Below are 25,632 nucleotides of genomic sequence, written 5' to 3' on the forward strand. Positions count from 1 at the left end.
TCAGTGAACAGGCTAGTAACATTGATGGCACCCCTGTGCACAACATTGGGATGGAGAGACAATGTGGCAAGGTGGACTACAAACTGAAGAAGTTGGGCACACTGAACGCAGTCAATAGGTCAATAATTTTACAGAAGAGCCAGGAGCTTCAGAGGTTTCAAGGCAGCAGCACAAGCAAAAAGGGAGGTTGAACTCAACTGGAGTAAATTCATGAAGGCAAAATTCGAGAGTAGGGCAGATGAGAAACAAGAGATGGCTCAAAGAAAGGAGAGTAAGAGACTAGACATGCTGGACACACTGAAATCTTTTGATGGCCCCTTCACGATAGTGGGGAAGTTGAAAAGTTCCTTGTGGATGAAAGTCTGCACAAGAATGCAAAGCTGCAGAGAATGAAGCTTGAGGTTCAGTTTGCCAGAGAAAGCACCAAGCTTCTGCCTAAAGTCAATCCTATCTTCACAATCCAGGTGACACTTCCCAGAAATGGCAAAAGTGCAATTCTCCAAGTCATAATGGATACTTAGAATTTTATGGTGGTGGTAAGTATTCATGAAAACAGGTAGCCTAACATTAGTGAATGGGTGAATTCTGGAAATAACCTAAAAATCTTACACAGTGCACCTTTAAGCAAGGGGTTTCTTTCGTGCTTTCAATTTTGCAAAATCATCCACCACATCATTGAAGTCCAACTCTCTTGTCAGCTCACTCTCAATTGCCATTAGAGATAACGCATTTAATCTTTTCTGAGTCATTCTTGTGCGCAGCTCATTTTTTACTCTTGACAAAAGAGAGAATGAGCGTTCTCCCTCACAGTTACTGACCGGTAGAGTGAGAAAAATCTGTAGCGCAATGTATGTATTAGGAAACGTAGGCTGTAGTCCAAAATGTATTATTGTTTTGAGCAGTCCTGAAGGGGTCCTCTCCTCATCAGTGTTGTTGAGCTGTATAAAAGATTTTAACTGTATAAGCTCCTGTCCAAGACTTTCATTGAGGTCAGATGGGTATGATTCAGTGAGAATCTTGGCCTTGTGAAGGACTGAAGCATTGGACTCTGTATCCAAAGAGAAAAGGACACTGAACAAATTGTTCAGATGTTTGTAGGCCTCCAGACGGTGATTAAGGCTTGAACTCAGTTGATCAATAGAGGCAATAAATGTCTCTATTTGAAACAGTTGCCTTCCCTCAAGCACAACATCTGGGGATGCTGATTCATCAGCAAACTTTTTACGTTTCCTCGTCCGTTCAGCCCTGTAAGATGGGGTGCCACCCAACATGTTTAAGGCTTTCTGCTCAAAATGATCAAATAGATCTCTTTGGGAGAGAACAAAGGTGCGCAGAGATTCCAGCAATCTAACTGCTGTACCAAGGTCCATGTCTGCTTTTTGAAGTTGCAGACTTGTGGCCTGAAATCTGGACAGAACAGTGTCCCAAAAGCCTGCCATGAAGGCCATCTCAAGTGAATCCAGCTTCCGCACTAGACTGTCAGCTTCAGTTCGTGTGTCTCGTTTCTCTGTGTCATCAGTGGAAATAACCTGTAGTGCTGCTTTTATTTTACTGTAGTTCTGCCACAGTGCTTTGGTAGATTCTGCACGGCAACTCCAACGCGTGTTGGATAAAGCTTTAAGTGTGAGATCTATGTTGGAATTGCCAAATACCCTGTCCCATCGGTGTGTGGATGCAGTTGTGAAGTTGTAAATAGACTGAATCAAGTCAAAATACTTAGAGACTTCATTTCCACATCTGTCAATGCTGTTGACTCCCACCAAATTCAAAGAGTGAGCTGCACATGGAATATAGTGTATTAATGGGTTGCTTTTCTTTAAGTGAGCCTGCAACCCATTATACCTCCCTGACATGTTGCTGGCATTATCATAAGCCTGCCCCCTGCAATTTGACAGCTCTAACCCTAGATTTTCCAACACAGACATGACACAGTTAGCCAAACTTTCACCTGTATGGCTAGTAATGGGCTCAAAACCCACAAAGCGTTCAACAACACTGCCCTCTTTGCTAACAAAACGGAATATGAATGTCAATTGGTCCACATGAGATAAATCTGGGGTTGAATCCACAATGATAGAGTAGTATTTGCTTGCTTGCAGTTCATCTGCTATAGCCTGTTTGGTTTTTGCACCCATCAATTCAATGAATTCCTCACAAATGGTGGAGGACAGATATGAGGTATTACCTCGACCCATCTGCCCAAACTTTCTGATGTGATCCTTTAGAAAGGGATCAAATTCAGCCAGGACCTCCAGAATACCAAGGTAGTTCCCATTGAGAGGAGACCCTAACGATTCATTTTTACCCCTAAATGCAAGGCCCCTTTCTGCAAGGAATTTAATGACTGCAACAACTCTTTGTAACACCTGCCTCCAATAGCTGCTCTCTGCCTGAAACTGTTTGAACAGGTCTGCATCAACTGTGGCACCTTTGGCGCGGTTCAAGACTGCTTGCATGCAGGTTATGTGCTCAGCACTTCGCTCATGTTCACCAAATCTTTCTGAGTGTTTCCAATCACAATAGCCTGTCACAAAAGAATGCGTTTTTGGGGAAAACAGTTTGCATGCAAAGCAGTAAACATTACCAGTAGAGGGAGAGTACATCAGCCACTCTCTTTGTACTCGTTGTCCATTGGGCAAGTGTGAAGTAAAATGTTCATTGTTTAGGCATCGGGTTTTGCCTCCTAGCCCACTGTTCCTCACAGAAGCTGGATAATGGCTGTGACGGTTGTGAAATGATTTTGCACCTCTTTGAATAAGAACTTCCTTCATTGACTCAGTGAGGGTCTCAGCCCATTTAGCGGGATCACTAGGTAGAGTTGTCACTGTAGATGGTGTTGAAGAAAGATTCAGCTCATTTTCTATGCTGTCCAGAGGTGCAGTGACCTCACATTCATCCGAGCAACTGGCTACTGCTGAATTGGTTGAATCATAAGCATCAGAAGCATTTGGTTCAGTGTCTACACTTGTAGTGGTCTCAGGATCTTGGGAGCTACATGCTAGCTCAGGTGCATTGCTAACCTTAGCTGAATTTGCAGTAGCATTTATAGAATTGCTTTCAGCAGATGTCTTTGTACTGAAGAAGCTGGAGATATTTGGAACACTCTCAAGTAAAACTGATTCCTTTTTTTTCTTTTCTTGCTGAATTTTTTTTCTAGCTCCTCCACTTAAACGTTTATGATCCATATTTCCCTTCTTTCTTTGCACATTGGCTCTTTGCCTATCACAACAGATAAACCAACTATGTGTGTGTGTGTGTGTGTGTGTGTGTGTGTGTGTGTGTGTGTGTGTGTGTGTGTGTGTGTGTGTGTGTGTGTGTGTGTGTGTGTGTGTGTGTGTGTGTGTGTGTGTGTGTGTGTGAGTTTGTTTGTGTGTTTATGATCGGTGCTGCTTCCTTCAAGTGTGTGAGGTGATTTAGAAAACTAGCAACCCAGCATCAACACTCCAAAGCAGAGAATAACAGCTTACTAGCATAGACAATTGAGAGCAGAGAATCAACTGATTCGTCTGATAGACAGCAGGAGAGCAGAGTGGTCAGTGATGATCGAATCAAGAAAATGTCTAAATGGCAAGGGAACAGACTGATTTGTACTGAGGAGAAAGAGAGAGAGAGCCAATTACAGTGAAATATATTCCAAAAGAGCCAAGTGACTAGCTGAAGGCAGGGACAAATGCCTTGGAGTGACCAACAAGAGTGCAAAGTACCAAATGGCAAAATGTGGAAAGACCAACAGGCAGATCTGCTTTTACCTCTTATCTTCACAACCAAAAAGTTGCTAAATGATGTTTTCAGTCGCTAGCCAGGTATGGCCAAAAGACGCGAAATCTAGCGGCAAAGTCGGTCAATCACACTGACAGTGAAACAAATATTTTGAAAAGATAATAATTGTACACCTTTGTGCACTTTAGTCTTCTATCTAAATATTTTCACAAAGGACACCAAGGCAGCTTGCTAGCTATGATGGGAGCAACAATGTCTGATAGACAGCAGGAGAGCAGAGTGGTCAGTGATGATCCAATCAAGAAAATGTCTAAATGGCAAGGGAACAGACTGATTTGTACTGAGGAGAAAGAGAGAGCCAAGTACAGTTAAATATATTCCAGAGCCAAGTGACTAACTGAAGGCAAAGACAACAGCCAGATACCTTAGCAGAGACCAACAAGAATTCAAAGTACCTAATAGCAAGATGGCGAGACCAACACAATAAATTGTATTAGGATTTAATTTATTAACGTTAATCTTAACAGCCAAAAAGTTGCTGAATAATGTTTGTAGTCGCTAGCCAGGTATGCCCAAAACAAGAGTCGCTAAACCTAGCAGCAAAGTTGCTTAATTGCAACACACTCTAGGATTCAGGGGAATTAAGGATAATAAAGATATTAATTGTACAACTTTTTGTACTTTTTTTCTAGTTTTTTGAGTCGCCAGCCATGTATGGCCAAAAGTCGCTAATTGAATGCCAACGTTGCTTAATCGCCAACACACTGGGACTCACTGAAGGACTGACTGAATAAAAAAGATAATTAAGATAATTGTGTACTTTTCTCTTCTGATATTTTCTCTAAGGACCCCAAGCTATCTGCAAGCAGCAATAATGTCTGACAGACAGGAGAGCAGAGTGGTCAGTGATGAATGGCAAGGGAACAGGCTGATTTGTACTGAGGAGAAAGAGAGAGAGAGAGCCAATTACAGTGAAATATATTCCAAAAGAGCCAAGTGACTAGCTGAAGGCAGGGACAAATGCCTTGGAGTGACCAAGAAGAGTGCAAAGTACCAAATGGCAAAATGTGGGAAGACCAACAGGAAGATCTGCTTTTACCACTTATCTTCACAACCAAAAAGTCGCTAAATGATGTTTTTAGTCGCTAGCCAGGTATGGCCAAAAGACGCGAAATCTAGCGGCAAAGTCGGTCAATCACACAGTGAAACAAATAATTTTAAAAAGATAGTAATCGTACAATGTCTTGTACTTTTGTCTTCTTTCTTAATATTTCTCAAAGGACACCAAAATGTCGCTATCTGCAGGCAGCTTGCTAGCTATGATGGCAGCAACAATGTACCTTAGAGTGACTGACCAACAAGAGCTCAAAGTACCTAATGGCAAAATGTGGAGAGACAGACACAATAAATTGCATTAAGATGAAGAGAACTGTTGCTATTATTAATCTTAACATCAACCAGAAAGTCGCTAAATGTCACCAGCCAGGTATGGCCAAAAGTCGCTTAATTGGCCACACACAGTAACAGAGAAACTAACAAAAAAAAGATCATAAAGATAATAGTTGTACAACTGTGTGTACTTTTGTCTTCTTTCTAAATATTTTCCCAAAGGACACCAAAATGTTGCTATCTGCAGGCGGGAGCGTGCCTATGTTCCCCGGGTCCTATGTTCCCCGGGTCCTATGTTCCCCGGTTGTTCCTGGGTCTTTGTATGCGACCGGGGAACTTAGGACCCTTTTTCTAAAAAAGGGTCCTATGTTCCCTGCATTGTATCTGGCGAAATTGCGAAATTGTGCCCTGACCAAAACCATCCCTAAACCTAACCTGTCACAGGGCGTTGTGGAGCACTTTTTTTTGGCGAAATTGTGCCCTGACCAAAACTATCCCTAAACCTAACCTGTCACAGGGCGTTGTGGAGCACTTTTTTGGCGAAATTGTGCCCTGACCAAAACCATCCCTAAACCTAACCTGTCACAGGGCGTGCGGCAGCAGATAGAGCAACTCAAACGCGAACTTCCTTCCTTCGACAACTTAAACGCGTCTCTGTCATGCGTGTCTGCGTGCGTCTTACTTAGTCGCGCATTGGAAGCAGCGGGGAACATAGAACCCTTTTCTGGAAAAAGTGTTGTACGTTCCCCGCAGCGGGGAACATAGAACCCTTTTTTTTAAAAAGGGTCCTTAGTTCCCCGGTAGAGGGGAACATAGGACCCGGGTAACATAGGGACGGGGAACATAGGGATGACCCGCTGCAGGCAGCTTGCTAGCTATGATGGCAGCAACGATGTCTGCCAGACAGGAGAGAGTGGTCAGTGACGATCGAATCGAGAAAATGACAAAATGGGTCAAAGACCAAAAAGTTATTAACTGACAGCAGTGACAAATGTCAGACTGTAAACTTTCTCGAAAGAAAAGGACAAAATGGGAAGATGCTGATAATAACAGCAAAATGGAAAATATAAGAATTTCCAAGTAATGCTCAACTCAAGTGTGTGTGTGTGTGTGTGTGCGCGCGTTAAACTTCTTGTTGAATGATTTCAAATTATCTCTGAGTCTGAACTGAGGGAAAGGAAACCAAATTTTGAGCAGTCTCTCACGAGTTCAAAATACCAAATGAGGAGATTCTAAAAGAACAGACCGGTTTATGAAAGACTTGATGGGGGAGGGGCACAGCTAAGAATACTTGAGTGAGATTCTGTGATCCAAATTCGAGATAGAGCTTTTTGATAATGATAATTTGTCAGAGTAAGGTTGTGTAATCAAAATTTGAGAATGAGCTTTGTCAATCAATCAAGAATATTTGCATTAAGTTCTGTGATCAAAATTCAGAAACAACCTTTAATAATTGATAAAGAATATGTGAGTGAGGTTGTGTGATCCATCCAATTTGAGAATTAGCTTTGATAATAATGATTGAGAGCCTCTGGCCCTCTGTGGATCATGGCCGCGGGGCCAATTTTGCCTGGCCCCTTGGGGCCTCTGTGGGTCGTGGCCGCGGGGCCAAGTTGGCCTGGCCCCTTGGGGCCTCTGACCCTCTATGGATCGGGGCCAAGTTGGCCTGACCCCTCGGGGCCTCTGGCCCTCTATGGATCATGGCCGCGGGGCCAAGTTGGCCTGACCCCTTAGGACCTCAGGCCCTCTGTGGGTCGCGGCCGCGGGGGCCAAGTTGACCTGGCCCCTTGGGGCCTCTTACCCTCTATGGATCGTGGCCGCGGGGCCAAGTTGACCTGGCCCCTTGGGGCCTCTGGCCTTCTGTGGCTCGCGGCCGCGGGGCCAAGTTGGCCTGGCCCTTTGGGGCCTCTGGCCTTCTGTGGGTCGTGGCCGCGGGGCCAAGTTGGCCTGGCCCCTTGGGGCCTCTGACCGTCTATGGATCGTGGCCGCGGGGCCAAGTTGACCTGGCCCCCTGGGGCCTCTGACCCTCTATGGATCGTGGCCGCGGGGCCAAGTTGGCCTGGCCCCTTGGGGCCTCTGACCGTCTATGGATCATGGCCGCGGGGCCATGTTGGCCTGGCCCCTTGGGGCCTCTGGCCCTCTGTGGGTCGCGGCCGCGGGGCCAAGTTGACCTGGCCCCTTGGGGCCTCTTACCCTCTATGGATCATGGCCGCGGGGCCAAGTTGGCCTGGCCCCTTGGGGCTTAAGATTATTATTTTTGCAAAAGTAGTTTTGCTTGGGTCGCGGCCGCGGGGCCAAGTTGGCCTGGCCCCTTGGGGCCTCTGGCCCCCTGGGCCTGGGCCCGGTAGGCCCGGTCATTAATCCACCTATGCGCGGAGGACGCTTGAGCACTGCGCAATTGCGCAGGCGCGCACCTTAGAGGGAACATTGCTCACAGGGCACAGAGGAGGCGTCAGTGCGATACAGTTCGCGTATCGGTCACGTGACCAAAGCAGCTCATGATCGGTCACGTGACTTTCTAAAAGCGGTACGCGCACCGACACAGGGTTTCGCTCTATGAGCTCGACGCATGCGCCGATGCATCTGTGTTGCAGGACCCATCACTACTGTTACTAGAGAAGGTACAGGAATGACGGCGTGGCGAAGTTGGTAGAGTGGCCGTGCCAGCAATCGGAGGGCTGCTGGTTACTGGGGTTCAATCCCCACCTTCTACCATCCTAGTCACGATACATGTTCACATTATTTATTGACTGTATCTAAAAAAGATAAAAATATATTTTTATTTAAATGAAGATATGAAATAATCCTAAATGAAATACAATGACTTGGTTTATATTATTGTATATACTAGGTCATAAAATCAGTGTCAGTTGAGTCGGTCCATAGGTTGCCTGTAGGGATTTTTAATGTCCAGCAGATGTCAGTATTTAGTGACACAGTATCGACACAGTATCAATACAGTTTTGCAATGTGTCGAAACGCTTCATGAGGCCTCATCAACCCATCACTAAATATATCACTTTAGGTTTGTGCAGCCCTTTGAAGCATTTTTGATTAGATAGATAGATAGATATTGTCAAGACTGGGTCTATGGCGTGGTTTGTTCTCCCAGAAGGCAACGGAAAATTGGCGCGTGCAAGACGTGAATTTAAATACATGTTTAATTTTAACAATAAAAAAGGAATAAACAAAAAGTGCTGACAACGGAGGTAAAAACTTGACTATGAAAACAAAACTTGCACAAAGGCAGAAACTATGAACAATGAAACAAAAACACTAACTGTGGCATTAATAAACAAAAACTTACTTGGCAAAGAACTGTGAACATGACATGAAGTAGAGGGATGAAAAAGTGCGAGGTCGCCAGGACGAACAACAGAAACAGACAGATTTAAATAGTGACATGATCAGTGAAAACAGGTGCGTGACTCAAAACGTGAAACAGGTGCGTGACAAGACAGGTGAAAACTAATGAGTTGCTATGGAAACAAACAAACAAGGAAGTGCAACCAGGAACTAAAAAGAGTCCAAAAAACAAACACATGGCCAAAACAAAAACACGAACAGACATGACAGATAGATAGATAGATAGATAGTACTTTATTGATTCCTTCAGGAGAGTTCCCTCAGGAAAATTAAAATTCCAGCAGCAGTGTACAGAATTGAGATCGAATTTAAAAGTAAAAAGTAAATAATGGGGGAATAAATGGAAACAAAAAAGAAAAATATTACAATAAGAATACAAATAAAAAGCAACAATGAGAATAAAAACATAACAGTAAAATAAGAATATAACAAGAGAAACTAGGCAGGAGTGACCATGTTATGAAAAAGTATTGCACTGTTAAGATATATATAAGTCAACTTTGATTGATTGATAGACTTGACTACACTAACATAAACCTAAGATACAACAACACAAAATGGAAAAAAAAACATTGGTTTTTGGTCTGATTTTTCATTTTTGCTGACTAGTGATTTTTATTATGTTCAATGAAATCTGCAATGAAAATTTTAAAAAATTGTATATCTTATATCTAAACACGCTTTTTTTCAGGGTTTTTTTTTGGTCATTTTTTAAAATCAAATAAAAACAAACAATGCTTTTGTTTTTTGTTTTTTATTCCCATTTATATACAAAAAAATGACCAAAATATGCACTGACCCATACATGCACTGCAGCATGAACATAGCCTTATTCAACTCCTATATGAATTGTGCTAAATCCTGACATTAGTGAAAGACCTTAAACGCGTCTCAATTCCTCATTTCGACTTTTCCCTGCGGGGGAGCTCAGCGTAGATGAAAGGGAACAGAAAATACTGACAGGCCAACTATTAATGAAGTTGAAGAAAAGAGCAGCTCAAGTAGACTTATAGGAGCCTGAGAAACAAGTCCTATCCTTCTTTCAATCTTTATTCTTTATTCTAACGTAATCCACAAAGACTAATATCACTTTTTTGTTCCCTGTTAATCATCTTCTCCCTTATAGCCTGCTTTTGTTCCATTGAGAAGAACAGCACAATTACAGTAGTGGTCAAAAGTTTACATACACTTGTAAAGAACATAATGTCATGGCTGTCTTGAGTTTCCAATCATTTCTACAACTCTTATTTTTTTGTGATAGAGTGATTGGAGCACAAACATTCATGAAGTTTGGTTCTTTTATGAATTTATTATGGGTCTACTGAAAATGTGACCAAATCTGCTGGGTCAAAAGTATACATACAGCAATGTTAATATTTGGTTACATGTCCCTTTGGCAAGTTTCACTGCAATAAGGCGCTTCTGTTAGCCATCCACAAGCTTCTGGTGTCATGATCTGTGGTCTAGATCATGTTTTGTTTAGTTATGTTCTGTTAGTTTTGGACTCCATAGTTCCTGTTTTTTGTGCACCCTTGTTTGTTTTAGTTTCCATGACTACGCATTAGTTTCACCCGCCTTATGCACGCACCTGTTCTAATCAAGAGACTATTATTCAAGCCTGTTTTTTCAGTTAGTTGGCATGGCGACATTACTCTGTTTTTGCTTTGTTCATGCCGTCGATTCATGCTCTGCCAAGTAAGTTTTTTCATGCCACAGTTAGCGAGTTTTGTTTCATGTCCATAGTTTCTGCCTATATGTTTTGTTTCCTGCGCCAAGTTTGTGCCTCCGCCTTGTGAGCGCCTTTTGTTTGTAGCCCTTTGTAGTTGTAGAAAGATTAAATCATGTTTTTACCTGCAAGCCTTGTCCGGTCAAGTCCGTTTGCATCCAGGGAAAACAATCCTCGCTGTAAGCTGCGTAAAGATCCACGTCATGACATCTGGTTGAATTTTTGACCACTCCTCTTGACCAAATTGGTGCAGTTCAGCTAAATTTGTTGGTTTTCTGACATGGACTTGTTTCTTCAGCATTGTCCACATGTTTAAGTCAGGACTTTGGGAAGGCCATTCTAAAACCTTAATTATATCCTGATTTAGCCATTCCTTTACCACATTTGACGTGTGTTTGGGGTCATTGTCCTGTTGGAACACCCAACTGTGCCCAAGACCCAACCTCCGGGCTGATGATTTTTAGGTTGTCCTGAAGAATTTGGAGGTAATCCTCCTTTTTCATTGTCCCATTTACTCTCTGTAAAGCACCACACTGCAAAAAGTCAGTGTTCAAAAACAAGAAAAAACAAAACAAAAATTAGGGGTATTTTATTTGAACTAAGCTAACTTAGCTAACCTCAATGAACCCAAAAATACCTTAAAATAAGTATATTCTCACTAATAACAAGTGCACTTTTCTTGGTAGAAAAAAAAATTAGACCTTTTTGCTCAATTTGTAGAAAAATATTCTTAAATTAAGTAAATGCTCGTGCCATTATCTTGACATAATGATATGCGCTCGGCATCATGATTTTTTTTTCATGCTTGAAGTAAGAAATTATTACTTTAAAAAGGTAGTTTTATACTTGTGAGTGTTGATGACACAGCTTTGCATCAGTTGATATTTTAGTTTCAAGCATGTTTTATTCAAAATAGGTCATAAAATCTCAGCAACAAGCTGTAATATCTTAATGAGATAATTCAGGACCAAAACCCTTAAAACAAGTAAAACACTCTAACATAAAACCTGCTTGGTGAGAAGAATTATCTTATCACACAGAAAATAAGCAAATATCACCCTTGTTTGAGATATTTAATCTTACTTAGATTTCAGTTTTTGCAGTGCAGTTCAATTGGCAGCAAAACAGGCCCAGATCATAATACTACCACCACCATGCTTGACAGTAGGTTTGGTGTTCCTGGGATTAAAGGCCTCGCCTTTTCTTTTCCAAACATATTGCTGTCTATTGTGGCCAAACAGCTCAAATTTTGTTTCATCTGACATCACATGGACAAAGATAAGACCTTCTGGAGGAAGGTTCTGTGGTTCTGTGTCTTCATGAATGTTTTTTGTGACCAACAAGTATGTGCTCCAATCACTCTATCACAAACAAATAAGATTTGTAGAAATGATTGGAAACTCAAGACAGCCATGACATTATGCTTTTTACAAGTGTATGTAAACTTTTGACCACGACTGTATTTCCATAATTAGCAATGTTGTTTAAATGTTTGTGTATTTTTACTGGTGACAACCTAGCATGCTATGTGTGCTGCCTGCCTTCTTCATCGCTGACGACTTCAACTTGTTTTCTCTCTTTGTTTACAAAGTTCAGTGGCAGAGCAGCTGAAGCGAGGAGAGACGGTGCAGGCAGAAGCTTTTGACAGTGTCACCATTTACTTCAGCGACATTGTTGGCTTCACGTCCTTGTCGGCAGAAAGTACACCTCTGCAGGTAAACTGCAAATGATTTACCACTTGCCAATATTTTTACAAAATATTCCTAGAAAGGTCCCTTTGTCTTAAGAGCTAATTACTTATTTTTAGTCATTGACTTTACATCATAATCTTAATTTTAGTATAAATCATTATAATTTTTAGATTCTAGTTTGAAAATGTTTAAAGTATTTAAAGTTCCGGGCAAATTTTAACAATGTTTTCGATTAATCAAAGTAACCGAATATAATTAAAATTAATCGAATAATCAATTAATGAAGTATCCTCATCTGAATTCAACTCGTTTACTTTGTGTTTGCTAACGTTTAAACGTGTTCCATGTCCGAACTTCCCGTCTGCAGTGAGTCTGACACATTCCCAGTGCAGCCCAGAATAGTTCAACACAGAATATGTTGACGCAGAGTTGAGTCACCGAGACATTGCGCAACAACATGTCTCCCACTACCTCCACTTCCGGAAGGATACTATAATGATGTCCAAGCAGTCAGCAGGTTATACTTGACAAACTTACACCCTCATATTTGCAGGAATTACCTTAAAAAAGAACTCTTACTTACTTTTACTCATATTTTTTTTCGATATTATACCAAGTACCAATACCTGGGAATTGATACCAATACTTAAGGCATGGGTATCAAACTCTGGCCCGCGGGCCAAATATGGCAACCATTCTCCCGAATTTCTCCCGACTTCCACCTGGACAACAATATTGGGGGCGTGCCTTAAAGGCACTGCCTTTAGTGTCCTCTACAACCTGTCGTCACATCCACTTTTCCTCCATACAAACAGCGTGCCGGCCCAGTCACATAATATATGCGGCTTGTACACACACTTAAGTGAATGCAAGGCATACTTGATCAACAGCCATACAGGTTTACACTGAGGGTGACCGTATAAACAACTTTAACACTGTTACAAATATGCGCCACACTGTGAACCCACACCAAACAAGAATGACAAACACATTTCGGGAGAACATCCGCACCGTAACACAACATAAACACAACAGAACAAATACCCAGAACCCCTTGCAGCACTAACTCTTCCGGGACGCTACAATATACACCCCCCGTTACCACCAAACATTGATGTTTTTTCGTTTGTTTTTTGAAAGTTGATTTTGCACTATTAAGTTATATAAGCGTTGCTTGTTCCATATTCAGTGTTAAAGCAAATCAGTGTAGCAAAATGAGCAATAATTAACGTTTTATTCATGCACTTTCTCTTGCTACTTCAAGGCTTGAATGTTTGATTCATTCATTATTGTTATTTTATTTTCAAATGTATTATTAGCCTGCGGAAAAAGTTGATTTTGATATTTTCCTCAGAAGGCTGCACATAGAAAAGTGGCATTCAATTTTTATTTAAATTATATTTGATATGCCATTGATATTTTTTAATCATTGTTATTATTATATGAAACTGGATTTTGCATGTCACTTTAAAGTTATATAAGCCTTGCTTGTTCAATATTCAATGCAAAATTTGTTTGGGTCCCTATTAAAAGGTAAATTTATTCAACCTCGGCCCGCAGCTTTGTTCAGTTTTAAATTTTGGCCCACTCTGTATTTGAGTTTGACACCCCTGACTTAAGGGTACTAATTTCCGGTACTCTTGCGTGCATTTAAATGTGTTATTAAATGTTAATTGCTTGAAAAAAAGAAGTTATTTTTCTTTTGTTAAACATTTAACACTGAGCCATGCTGTCCGGTTGTTATCTTGTTTTCTTACACTTATATGTCTCATTTGCAAATACTGTACTGTTAAAAAAAGGTCCTTTACTGTATTATATAGTACTTGTATGCAGTTGCAGTGTATAGACTACGGTGTGTTGCCATATTCAAGGAGTAGTATTTGCCACAAAGTTGAATGTGTTTTGTAAAGTCCTACAAAGTGTTTATACTGTAAGTATTGTACTTATTACACACCAACTGTTTGATTGTAATGTACATCTTGGTTGTAGTTTTTATTACCAAATTTGGAGGTGTTGAAGGCATGAAGATTGCTAATGCTACCAATGTAAAATAGCATCAAGCCAGCACATTTTGAAAAATGGAGCTTTACTTTTAAGTGCTTTCCTCTTGCCTGGTTGGCACGAAACATTGTAATATTACCGAGAGCAGACATGGGCAATTATCTTAGGGAGGGGCACACTGAGAGAGAAAAAGGTGTTTGGGGTCCGGTGTGCATATAATACACACACATTTATATATATATATATATATATATATATATATATATATATATATATATATATATATATATATATATATATATATATATATATATATATATATATATATATATATATGTATATATATATATATATATATATATATATATATATATATATATATATATATATATATATATATATATATATATATATATATATATATATATATATGTGTGTGTGTGTGTGTATATATGTATGTATGCATGTATATTTTAGCATTTTATGGTAAAAACTAACCTGTCTCACGACGGTGTAAACCCAGCTCATTACCTATTTGTGGGTGAACAATCCAACACTTGGTGAATCCTGCTTTACAATAGTTTATGTATCTATATATGTAAAAACAAATCTGCTGTACGTATGTGTGCTCGGTTCCCTTATTTTCAGGAACACTAATACAAAAACTCACAATAAAATCTGATTGAATGCTAAAAACTTTATGACAGACCACCTCAAAATACAGGATGGATTTTGATTTTTTTTTTATTGAATGAATCATCCAGAATGTACAAGTTTGTACATGAAAATAAAGAATGTGGAATTTACAATATTAACTGTGAACGGTAAAACAGTGAATATTGACAACACATTAACGTCGCTCATCTTTTACTTATTAGACCACCCCCTTGATCAACAACCTTTACTATCAAGCAAAACACAACAAAAATGCAGCAAATACGGCGAAATGTGAACGCTAAGGGTAAAAAGCCACTTACAATCTAATATAATATATAATATCATGTTTGCCTGGAGTGGATGTGACGTAGTTTACTGTAATAACCCGTCAAAAGTGCTGATTCCAAACATTGAAATACCGGTACGAGTATAGTACCACGATACTAATGAATCATATTTGGTACTATACTTCCTCTAAAGGGTACTGTTATGCCACCCCCCCTCGTCGTCTCGTCATGACATTGCTGGTTTTACGAGCAGAGGAGCATGTTCGGCAGCGCACAATCACAGAGTACTTACAAGCAGACAATGTGTGTAGACAGAAAAGGGAGAACGGACGCATTTTGGCTTAAAAACTAACGATATAGGTGAAGTTATAACACTGAAAAACCTTTAGGAAGAGGTGCTTTAAGACATGGCTAGCTAGGTAGCGGCTAAAGTCCATCCGCAGTGTTTTACCTACTTCTAAATCACTAATCCTTGTCTCCATGGCGACAAATAAAGTACGTTTCTTACAAGTATCATCCCTGCAGGACGAGGAATAGCTAAACATGCTTCACTACACACCGTAGCTCACCGGCATCACAATGTAAACAAATGCCATTGGATGGATCTACACCTGACATCCACTGTAATGATACCAAGTACAGGAGCGTATCTAGTCTATACTACTATGATTACATCAATATTTTTTAGCATCACACAATCTTTTTTGTTTTTTTTTAAATGTATATTATGTTTATAAACTCAGGAAATATGTCCCTTGACACATGAGGACTTTGAATATGACCAATGTATGATCCTGTAACGACTTGGTATCGGATTGATACCCAAATTTGTGGGATCATCCAAAACTAATGTAAAGTATCAGACAACAGAAGAATAAGTGATTATTACATTTTAACAGAAGTGTAGATAGAATATGTTGAAACGGAAAATAAGCAGATATTAACAGTAAATGAAGTAGATTAATAATGTTGACAAAATAATAGAATGATAAATGACACAATGTGTTACTGCATACGTCAGCAGACTAATTAGGAGCCTTTGTTTGCTTACTTATTAATAAAATAAAATGTGTCTTGTATGTTCACTATTTTATTTAAGGACAGAATTGCAATAAGAAACATATGCTTAAAGTACCGTAAGATTTTTTATCAAAATAAAGCCAATAATGCCATTTTTTGTGGTCCCCTTTATTTAGAAAGGTATCGAAAAGTATCGAAATACATTTTGGTACCGGGACAACATTAAAACATAGTATCATTTTACGTAAATTGGTACCCGGTAGTAACATTGGACTGCGGTCAATACCGATTTCGGTACCCATCCCAAAAAACAAATACGAATCGCAATTTGTACATACCTAATACTTTGATAAGTAGATTAAGGTTAGCGGTAAAAACGTACCTTCTGTAAGAAGGGAAAGAATGTGGGAGGAGCCAAAAGCCAGGAATTAACTTTCGAAGCTTTGGAATCTCTTCTCAGTTGTATTTCATCCCCATACAATCTTTTAAAGTAATATTTACATGTTTGAAAGCTTGCTCCAAACTATTTTCAATTACGTTAACAACCGCTGCTTACTTCTTTGACTGTATCACATGTGTTTTCCTCAATAAATATTAGATATTCTATTTCTCAAGGTGGTCACGTTGCTCAACGACCTGTACACCTGCTTTGACGCCATCATCGATAACTTTGATGTTTACAAGGTGAGTCCAAGTTTGGCCGCTGGAGTCTAGTTCCAAGTTTCTACATGAGCTGATCAGTTTTGTGCAACGTTTGCGTGGCTCCAACAGGTGGAGACCATCGGCGACGCCTACATGGTGGTGTCGGGGCTGCCGGTGCGAAACGGGAAACTCCACGCCAGGGAGATCGCCGGGATGTCGCTGGCCTTGTTAGAGCAGGTGAAAACCTTCAAGATCCGCCACAGACCCAACGACCAGCTGAGACTCAGGATAGGTATTCACACAGGTGAGACTTCTTCTCAAATAGAGATGAAATGTGGACATAACCTGGAGTGGTCACTGTTGTGTAGCTTTTGAAACAGCATAGATTTGCAACAATTCACTATTGTAAATCATTGGCAACACAAATGGGTCCAGCTCACAGTCAAGGACAGTTTCATCGTAGCGTGATCTTTGTCCTTAATGCTCTAGGAATTGATCAGATATTCTCATGTTCCTACTGGTATCCTCTTCCACTCCGCCATGACGACGTCACTGCTGGATTTCAGACATCTTGCGTTCCTCCACCTCACCCAACTGTAGCGTTACTTTGTGCTTTGTCTTCTCGAGCCATTCTGTGGATCAGATCTGGTCTAAATGATGATGCCAAAGACCAGATCTGACCAATCTAAGTCTATAAGCATCAACTGATTAAACCTGCTCAGATGAGAGGCCGATGTGTTGCAACATAAATCAGTCAATCAACCAATCAAAGTTGATTTGAATAGCCCTTAATCACAAGTGTCTCAAAGGGCTGCACAAGCCACGACGACATCCTCGGCTCAGATCCCACATCAGGGCAAGGAAAAACTCAACCCAACCTAAATGAACGTTGAAGACGGAAAAACATTTTCAAGAGTAAAACAAACACGGAGAATGCCTGCAACTTAATATTGGACAATAAGGAAGCCTTTTTTTTGGTATAGTTGTAACTAATTTATTACTATTACTAATATGAATATTCCATCCATCCATTTCCTACCGCTTTTTATTAGTTGTAATTAGAGATGTCCGATAATGGCTTTTTTGCCGATATTCCGATATTGTCCAACTCTTAATTACCGATTCCGATATCAACCGATACCGATATATACAGTCGTGGAATTAACACATTATTATGCCTAATTTTGTTGTGATGCCCCGCTGGATGCATTAAACAATGTAACAAGGTTTTCCAAAATAAATCAACTGAAGTTATGGGGGAAAAAATGCCAACATGGCACTGCCATATTTATTATTGAAGTCACAAAGTGCATTATTTTTTTAAACATGCCTCAAAACAGCAGCTTGGAATTTGGGAAATGCTCTCCCTGAGAGAGCATGAGGAGGTTGAGGTGGGCGGGGTTGAGGTGGGGGGATAGGAGGTATCGGGGGGTGTATATTGTAGCGTCCCGGAAGAGTTAGTGCTGCAAGGGGTTCTGGGTATTTTTCCTGTTGTGTTTATGTTGTGTTACGGTGCGGATGTTCTCCCGAAATGTGTTTGTCATTCTAGTTTGGTGTGGGTTCACAGTGTGGCGCATATTTGTAACAGTGTTAAAGTTGTTTATACGGACACCCTCAGTGTGACCTGTATGGCTGTTGACCAAGTATGCATTGCATTCACTTGTGTGTGTGAAAAGCCGTGGATATTATGTGATTGGGCAGTGCCTTTAAGGTTTATTGGCGCTCTGTACTTCTCCCTACGTCCGTGTACCACTCCGTACAGCGGTGTTTTAAAAAGTCATACATTTTACTTTTTGAAACCGATACCGATAATTTCCGATATTACATTTTAAAGCATTTGTCGGACATCTCTAGTTGTAATTAATTAAAACAGTACAGTAATGTGACAATATGCTCTGACTATGTGCTTTTACTGCCGTCTATTGTCTACTTTTAAAGGGGATCTGCACTTGCTTTTGGAATTTTGCCTATCGTTCACAATCATTATGAGATACAAGAAAACAAATTTGTTTTTTTTCCGCTTTCTAACATGTCATAATCGTCTTGTTCTAGATGGCTAGCAATGCAGCTAATGGGAGCAATCAATTCTACCTCTAAATCACTTTAAAAATGCTTTCAAAAACCATCAACAATACTTCCTTTATGTTCCGTAACCTGTATAATAACCAAGCTGTAGCAACATTGTTATTGTATGAATTATTTTTCTAGCATACTACATCGCCGTGCTATGGTATTATTAGCTGCATTTATCATGATCAATATAAAGTGTGACTCACTCGATGGACGGGGTTTTTTTTCCCCGGTTAATTATGGGTAAACACTCCATTTATGTCGAAATAGCTTGGCTTCAAGTTCCACATTTTGCAGCTTCGATTCACTTTCACCTCACTCTGTCGACTTCCGTCTGCTCCAACGTCTCACTCTTCCTTCGTACTCGCTTCTAGAAGCAGGAGTTCATCCTCCATAAATTCATATTAAAAAAGATAAGGTTGTGAATGCTCTTTTGTCCAAAAAATAATCGTCTTTGTTGTTTGTTACCAAATCTGCCATGATTAGAACATACACTCGTGTTTGAATCCAGAAGTAGGAACACAAGCTGTTGCCAGAAGTCAGACGGAAATAAATGCGCGGAAGAATTACAAAACCCAAAACCAGTGAAGTTGGCGGCGTTTCTGGGTGTTGTTGATAAATGGCTTTCGCTTTGCATAGTAGAGTTTTAACTTGCACTTCCAGATCTTTCTATGCCACATCAATGTGGAATGCGCTCCCAACAGGTATAAAAGAAAGGGCATCTCTATCCTCCTTCAAAACCGCAATAAAAGTTCATCTCCAGGCAGCTACAACCCTAAACTAACACCCTCCCCGGATTGCTAATAATCAAATGTAAACAATCAAATGCAGATACTTTTTCTTATGCCTTCTCTCTCTCTCTCTCTCTCTCTCTCTCTCTCTCTCTCTCTCTCTCTCTCTCTCTCTCTCTCTCTCTCTCTCTATGTCCACTACTTGCTGTCCATATCCTACCCCCGCCCCTCCACACCCTTGATTGTAAATAATGTAAATAATTCAATGTGATTATCTTGTGTGATGACTGTATTATGATGATAGTATATATGATAGTATATATCTGTATCATGAATCAATTTAAGTGGACCCCGACTTAAACAAGTTGAAAAACTTATTCGGGTGTTACCATTTAGTGGTCAATTGTACGGAATATGTACTTCACTGTGCAACCTACTAATAAAAGTCTCGATCAATCAATCAATCAATGTAGCGACAAACTGTAGTTACTGACAGTGGTTTTCTGAAGTGTTCCTGAGCCCTTGTGGTGATATCTTTTACACACTGATGTCGCTTTTTGATGCAGTACCGCCTGAGGGATCGAAAGTCACGGGCATTCAATGTTACGTGCTGTGATTTCTCCAGATTCTCTTAACCTTTTGATGATATTACAGACCTTAGATGGTGAAATCCCTAAATTCCTTGTTAAAAAATGTTGTTCTTAAACTGTTCGACAATTTGCTCACGCGTGTGTTCACAAAGTGGTGACCCTCGCCCCATCCTCGTTTGTGAATGACTGAGCATTTCATGGAAGCTGCTTTTATACCCAATCATGGCACCCACCTGTTCCCAATTAGCCTGTTCACCTGTGGGAAGTTCCAAATAAGTGTTTGATGAGCATTCCTCAAATTTCTCAGTCTTTTTTGACACTTGTGCCAGCTTTTTTGAAACATGTTGCATGTATTGAATTCCAAATGAGCTAATATTTGCAAAAAATAACAAAGTTTTCCGGTTCGAACGTTAAGTATCTTGTCTTTGCAGTCTATTCAATTGAATATAAGTTGAAAAAGATTTGCAAATCATTGTATTCTGTTTTTATTTACGATTTACACAATGTGCCAACTTCACTAGATTTGGGGTTTATAGTTACGGCAATGATTAAAATGACCAAAATATGGTAAATATTGAACATATTACATATTATTAAGCATTCTCAATAACACACAGTTATCTTGCTCCTTCGCTGTGTTACCACATAGGTATAGCTCGGTATAGCTCGGTTGGTAGAGTGGCCGTGCCAGCAACTTGAGGGTTGCAGGTTCAATTCCCGCTTCCGCCATCCTAGTCACTGCCGTTGTGTCCTTGGGCAAGACACTTTACCCACCTGCTCCCAGTGCCACCCACACTGGTTTAAATGTAACTTAGATATTGGGTTTCACAATGTAAAGCGCTTTGAGTCACTTGAGAAAAAGCGCTATATAAAAAATGTAATTCACTACCAACTTACAGTACATCTATTTACCAGTACAAGCTGCACAATGACTACTCTAATCCGTCGACGGTGGCATTGTCCCTTGAGAAGATATACTGTAAAAACAATTGTTCTTGACAAGAGTATGTCCTAATTGTCAGTCATTAGCAATGTGATGTCATCAATGTGTTGGCAGGTCCAGTGTGTGCTGGAGTGGTGGGCTTGAAAATGCCCAGATATTGTTTGTTTGGAGACACTGTCAACACATCCTCACGAATGGAGTCCAACGGAGAAGGTGAGTGTCAAAATCTATTTTTAGTTGCTTTTTCCAGAACCCCTTCGAGAACCTACACACATGTTTTTTGACACAAATATCCTACTGGTGGCAATGTTACTACTGCGTGTTGTTGTTTCTTCAAATCCTGGCCTTTTTGAGATTAAGGTTGCAAGGAACACTTAAAAACATTGATAACAAAAATTCATGCAATCACAAGTTGATTCAATGTTATTGGAAAGTAAATAAGCCTCAAAACATTGCAAAGATCTGAAAAAGCTGCCGCAATTCAGGCATTTTATTACAAAACAATCCTATGATATCCTGGAGGCACTGAACAGTATCAATTACTCCGTGTTGCCAGATGGGAAATTACTAATTATTTTACCAATACTTTTTTTTATGCATACAAAATATTATAATAAATGCGATCAAAAGTCAGTTTATAATGGAGCCTACGGGAGTCGCTCTATTCTGCCTATTACCGTATTTTTCGGACTATAAGGCGCACTTAAAATCCTTTTATTTTCTCAAAACTCGACAGTGCGCCTTATAGGTGCGCCTATTGTACGTAAGTTGTGCCTACCGACCTCGAAGCTATTTTATTCGGTACATGTTGAAAAGATAAGTGTGACCAGTAGATGGCAGTCACACATAAGAGATAAGTGTAGACTGCTATATGACTCAAGTAAACAACACCAAATGTTATATGTTTAATTGAAAACATAGAACATTCCACACGGCGCTCAAAAATATATCAAGATGTTTTAGTACGACTTTGGTAAGCTCTGATAATATGACCCCTTTAATGCGCCCTAATAATATGTTCTTGTACGAGCTATAAACACACACACACACACAAACATTCTTGTATTTGTTAACTTCTTGAGACCTCCGAAAAATGCCTACCTCTTTAGGACCACCCTTTCTAGATATATAAAGATTTGTATTTACAACATTAATAATGTATACATACTATGCAAATATAAAAAAGCTTGTTGTGAAAAATTAGTTGGAAAAAAAGTCACAATTTCTCAAGAAAAACTTAAAATTTTGGCAGTATTATAATAAAAGTTGTATTTGACTCAACGCAAGTCAAAATTTTACAAGAAAAACTGAAAATTTTTCTTGGAAAAGTTGGAATTTGACTCAATAACAGTCGCAATTTTACAAGAAAAGCTTAAAATGTTGGCAATTTTCTGAAAAGAGTCGTAATTTTTACTCGACAAAAGTCACAATTTTTTAATAAGAAAACTTTAAAATGTTGGCAATAATATAAAAAATAATCATAATTTTACTTGGAAAAATTATGACAAGTGATACTTTTACTCAGAAAAATGTCACTATTTTACAAGAACAACAAAAAAAATCCCAATATTGTGATAAAAGTCTGAATTTTATATGACAAATCACCATTTTGCAGTAAAAAAGTAATAATTTTACATAAAGTAATTTTACAAGAAAATATTGCAATATTACAGAAACAGTATGAGAAATTGTTCCCAATTTTATAAGAAAAAAGTCGACACATTGTGAGAAAAAGACTGCTTCTAGTTCTTTTTTTTTTTTTTTTTTTGAATTTTTTGTTTGTAATTGGTTTTTAATCTTCATTATTTACTTCACGTTATTACATTATGTCTCTATATACATATTTTATTTATTTGTTATCAATTTTAGCCAAAGGGGGAGCACTTCAAATTTTTACACACACTTATTATTTCATATGTTGACCAGAGGGGGAGCACTTCAAATTTTTACACACACTCGTGATTTCATAGGTTGACCAGAGGGGGAGCACTTTTAAAAACGACACAGTCAATTTGAAAAATCCTTCCTTTTTGGGACCACCCTCATTTTGATAGATTTCACCACCAGGTGTGCAAATGAGACATTCTCTATTAGATGCAATGGTTTTCCGTATCGGGACCATGATTTCGGTCCTAACTTGTTCACCGGTCCTCAAATGGAAGGTACTTTTCCTTGTTGATGTCTCAAGAAGGGTATAAATACAAGAACACAATGAACACATATTCCTGCCCTTAAAGAACCCCCTTATCTCTGGAAGAATTCACCTGTCAGAAAACTCACATGTTATTGTTTCTATTTCTATGAGCAAGATTTCTTGGTTGAGTTCATTATTTGTATGAAGGAAGTTTATTCATCATGAAAATGTATCCTTAATCAAATCTGTCAGTCAGTATTTGGAAACGAAAGGTGTAGCCGGACTTTTATTCTGGCGCTTCTTTTCTAAACCTGCAGAGAGATCAATGCAGGTATTGATTAACTACTAAGTCACTTCCTGTGTTCCGCCTGTGCTGCTAAATAATTGATAGCACTTAGCAGCAGTAAACTGAACCCAAAGTCACCGTCAGGATCCTCGTGTCAAATCGACTCCTCCAAATGATAATAATACAGAAAACACAACGTCCTCTCTTCATGTGTACTCAAGCAGGCACAGAGCAGACTTTGCCCGGGTCATAACTCCCAGTAGTAAAAAAGTCCAGACTACAGACGTTAATCAGGATCAAACACCAGAACATGGCTGCCAAGGCTTCCGGAAGCTTCCGGAATGTGCACTCGTATATCAACATCCCAACTCCGTGTTAATAGTTGTGATATAAAATACTCAAGTTTGCCAATAAAAATCAATAAACAGTGTGTGAATGTGTCATATAATATGAGGGGTCATATAAGACCATTTCAGTAGTGTCAATGAGAGTGTTTCAGTAGTGTGTGTGAGAGAAAAACATTTCAGTTGCTTATGCGAGAGCATTTCAGTAGTGTGTATAAGAGCGTTTCAGTTGTGTTTATGAGAGCGTTTCAGTAGTGTGTGTGAGAGAAAAAACATTTCAGTTGTTTATGTGAGAGCATTTCAGTAGTGTGTATAAGAGCGTTTCAGTAGAGTGAATGACAGTGTTCCAGTAGTGTGTGTGAGAGAAAAAACATTTCAATTTGTTTATGTGAGCATTTCAGTAGTGTATAAGAGCGTTTCAGTAGTGTGTATGAGAGCGTTTCAGTAGTGTGTGTGAGAGAAAAACATTTCAGTTGCTTTTGTGAGAGCATTTCAGTAGTGAGTATAAGAGCGTTTCAGTAGTGTGTATGAGAGCGTTTCAGTAGTGTGTGAGAGAAAAAAACCATTTCAGTTGTTTTTGTGAGAGCATTTCAGTAGTGTGTGAGAGAAAAACATTTCAGTTGTTTATGTGAGAGCATTTCAGAAGTGTGTATAAGAGCGTTTCAGTAGTGTGCATGAGAGAAAAACATTTCAATTGTGCATGTGAGAGCATTTCAGTAGTGTGTATAAGAGCATTTCAGTAGTGTGTATGACACCGTTTCAGTCGTGTGTGTGAGAGAAAAACATTTCAGTTGTTTATGTGAGAGCATTTTAATAGTGTATATAAGAGGGTTTCAGTAGTGTGTGTGAGAGAAAAACATTTCAGTTGTTTATGTGAGAGCATTTCAGTAGTGTGTATAAGAGCGTTTCAGTAGTGTGAATGAGAGCGTTTTAAAACTGTGTGTGTGAGAGAAAAACATTTCAGGTGTTTATGTGAGAGCATTTCAGTAGTGTGTATAAGAGCGTTTGAGTAGTGTGTGTCAGAGAAAAAAATGTCAGTTGTTTATGTGAGAGCATTTTAGTAGTGTGTATAAGAGTGTTTCAGTAGTGTGTGTGAGAGAAAAACATTTCAGTTGTTTATGTGAGAGCATTTCAGTAGTGTGTATAAAAGCGTTTCAGTGGTGTGTGTGAGAACGTTTCACTAGTGTGTGTGAGAGAAAAACATTTCAGTTGTTTATGTGAGAGCATTTCAGTAGTGTGTATAAGAGCGTTTCAGTAGTGTTTATGAGAGTGTTTCAGTAGTGTGTGTGACAGAAAAAACATTTAAGTTGTTTATGTGAGAGCATTTCAGTAGTGTGTATAAAAGCGTTTCAGTGGTGTGTGTGAGAGCGTTTCAGTAGTGTGTGTGAGAGAAAAACATTTAAGTTGTTTATGTGAGAGCATTTCAGTAGTGTGTATAAGAGCGTTTCAGTCGTGTGTATGGGAGCGTTTTAGTAGTGTGTATGGTAGTGTTTCAGTAGTGTGAGAGAAAAATATTTCAGTTGTTTATGTGAGAGCATATCAGTAGTGTGTATAAGAGTGTTTCGGTAGTGTGTGTGAGCGTTTCAGTAGTGTGTGTGAGAGCGTTTCAGTCGTGTGTGTGAGAGAAAAACATTTCAGTTGTTTATGTGAGAGCATTTCAGCAGTGTGTATAAGAGCATTTCAATAGTGTATGTAAGAAGTTTTTCTGAATAATCTCCCTAACGGCGCCTCATAATATAAAGCCTGTGATTAAAGCAGCATTGAAAATATTTAAAAATGCATCGATCGTTAGCAGCGTAGCAAACACATGAGCTTGACACATTTTCAGGACTTATGCAGATCCCAAATACACATCAGCAGGTACCAGAAGGTAAGAAAAGTTGGTTTTGAATAGTATTGCGAAACAAAACGGCAGGTAATAAGTCTGCTAATGGGTGCTTTTTTGCGGTCCTCATACACACACTATAATAATACTCGTATGTTTAAAGCGCCGACAATCCATCAAGCGGTGTGGCTTCATAGCTTACCGAAGTCG

General features: G+C 39.4%; 1 protein-coding gene across 2 annotated transcripts in view; it reads left to right on the forward strand.

Annotated features, from left to right (window-relative positions):
* npr2 (natriuretic peptide receptor 2) overlaps positions 1-25,632 on the forward strand; it is a 198,465-nt gene that overhangs the window by 165,987 nt on the left and 6,846 nt on the right. For both annotated transcript variants that reach the window (XM_062031569.1, XM_062031570.1), the window contains exons 17-20: positions 11,793-11,916; positions 16,473-16,541; positions 16,629-16,803; positions 20,948-21,046. In XM_062031569.1, coding sequence (XP_061887553.1) covers positions 11,793-11,916; positions 16,473-16,541; positions 16,629-16,803; positions 20,948-21,046 — 467 coding nt within the window. The remainder of the gene's footprint in view (positions 1-11,792; positions 11,917-16,472; positions 16,542-16,628; positions 16,804-20,947; positions 21,047-25,632) is intronic.

This window comes from Entelurus aequoreus, linkage group LG21 (genome assembly GCF_033978785.1).
Source record: "Entelurus aequoreus isolate RoL-2023_Sb linkage group LG21, RoL_Eaeq_v1.1, whole genome shotgun sequence".
Classification (NCBI taxonomy): Eukaryota; Metazoa; Chordata; class Actinopteri; order Syngnathiformes; family Syngnathidae; genus Entelurus; species Entelurus aequoreus.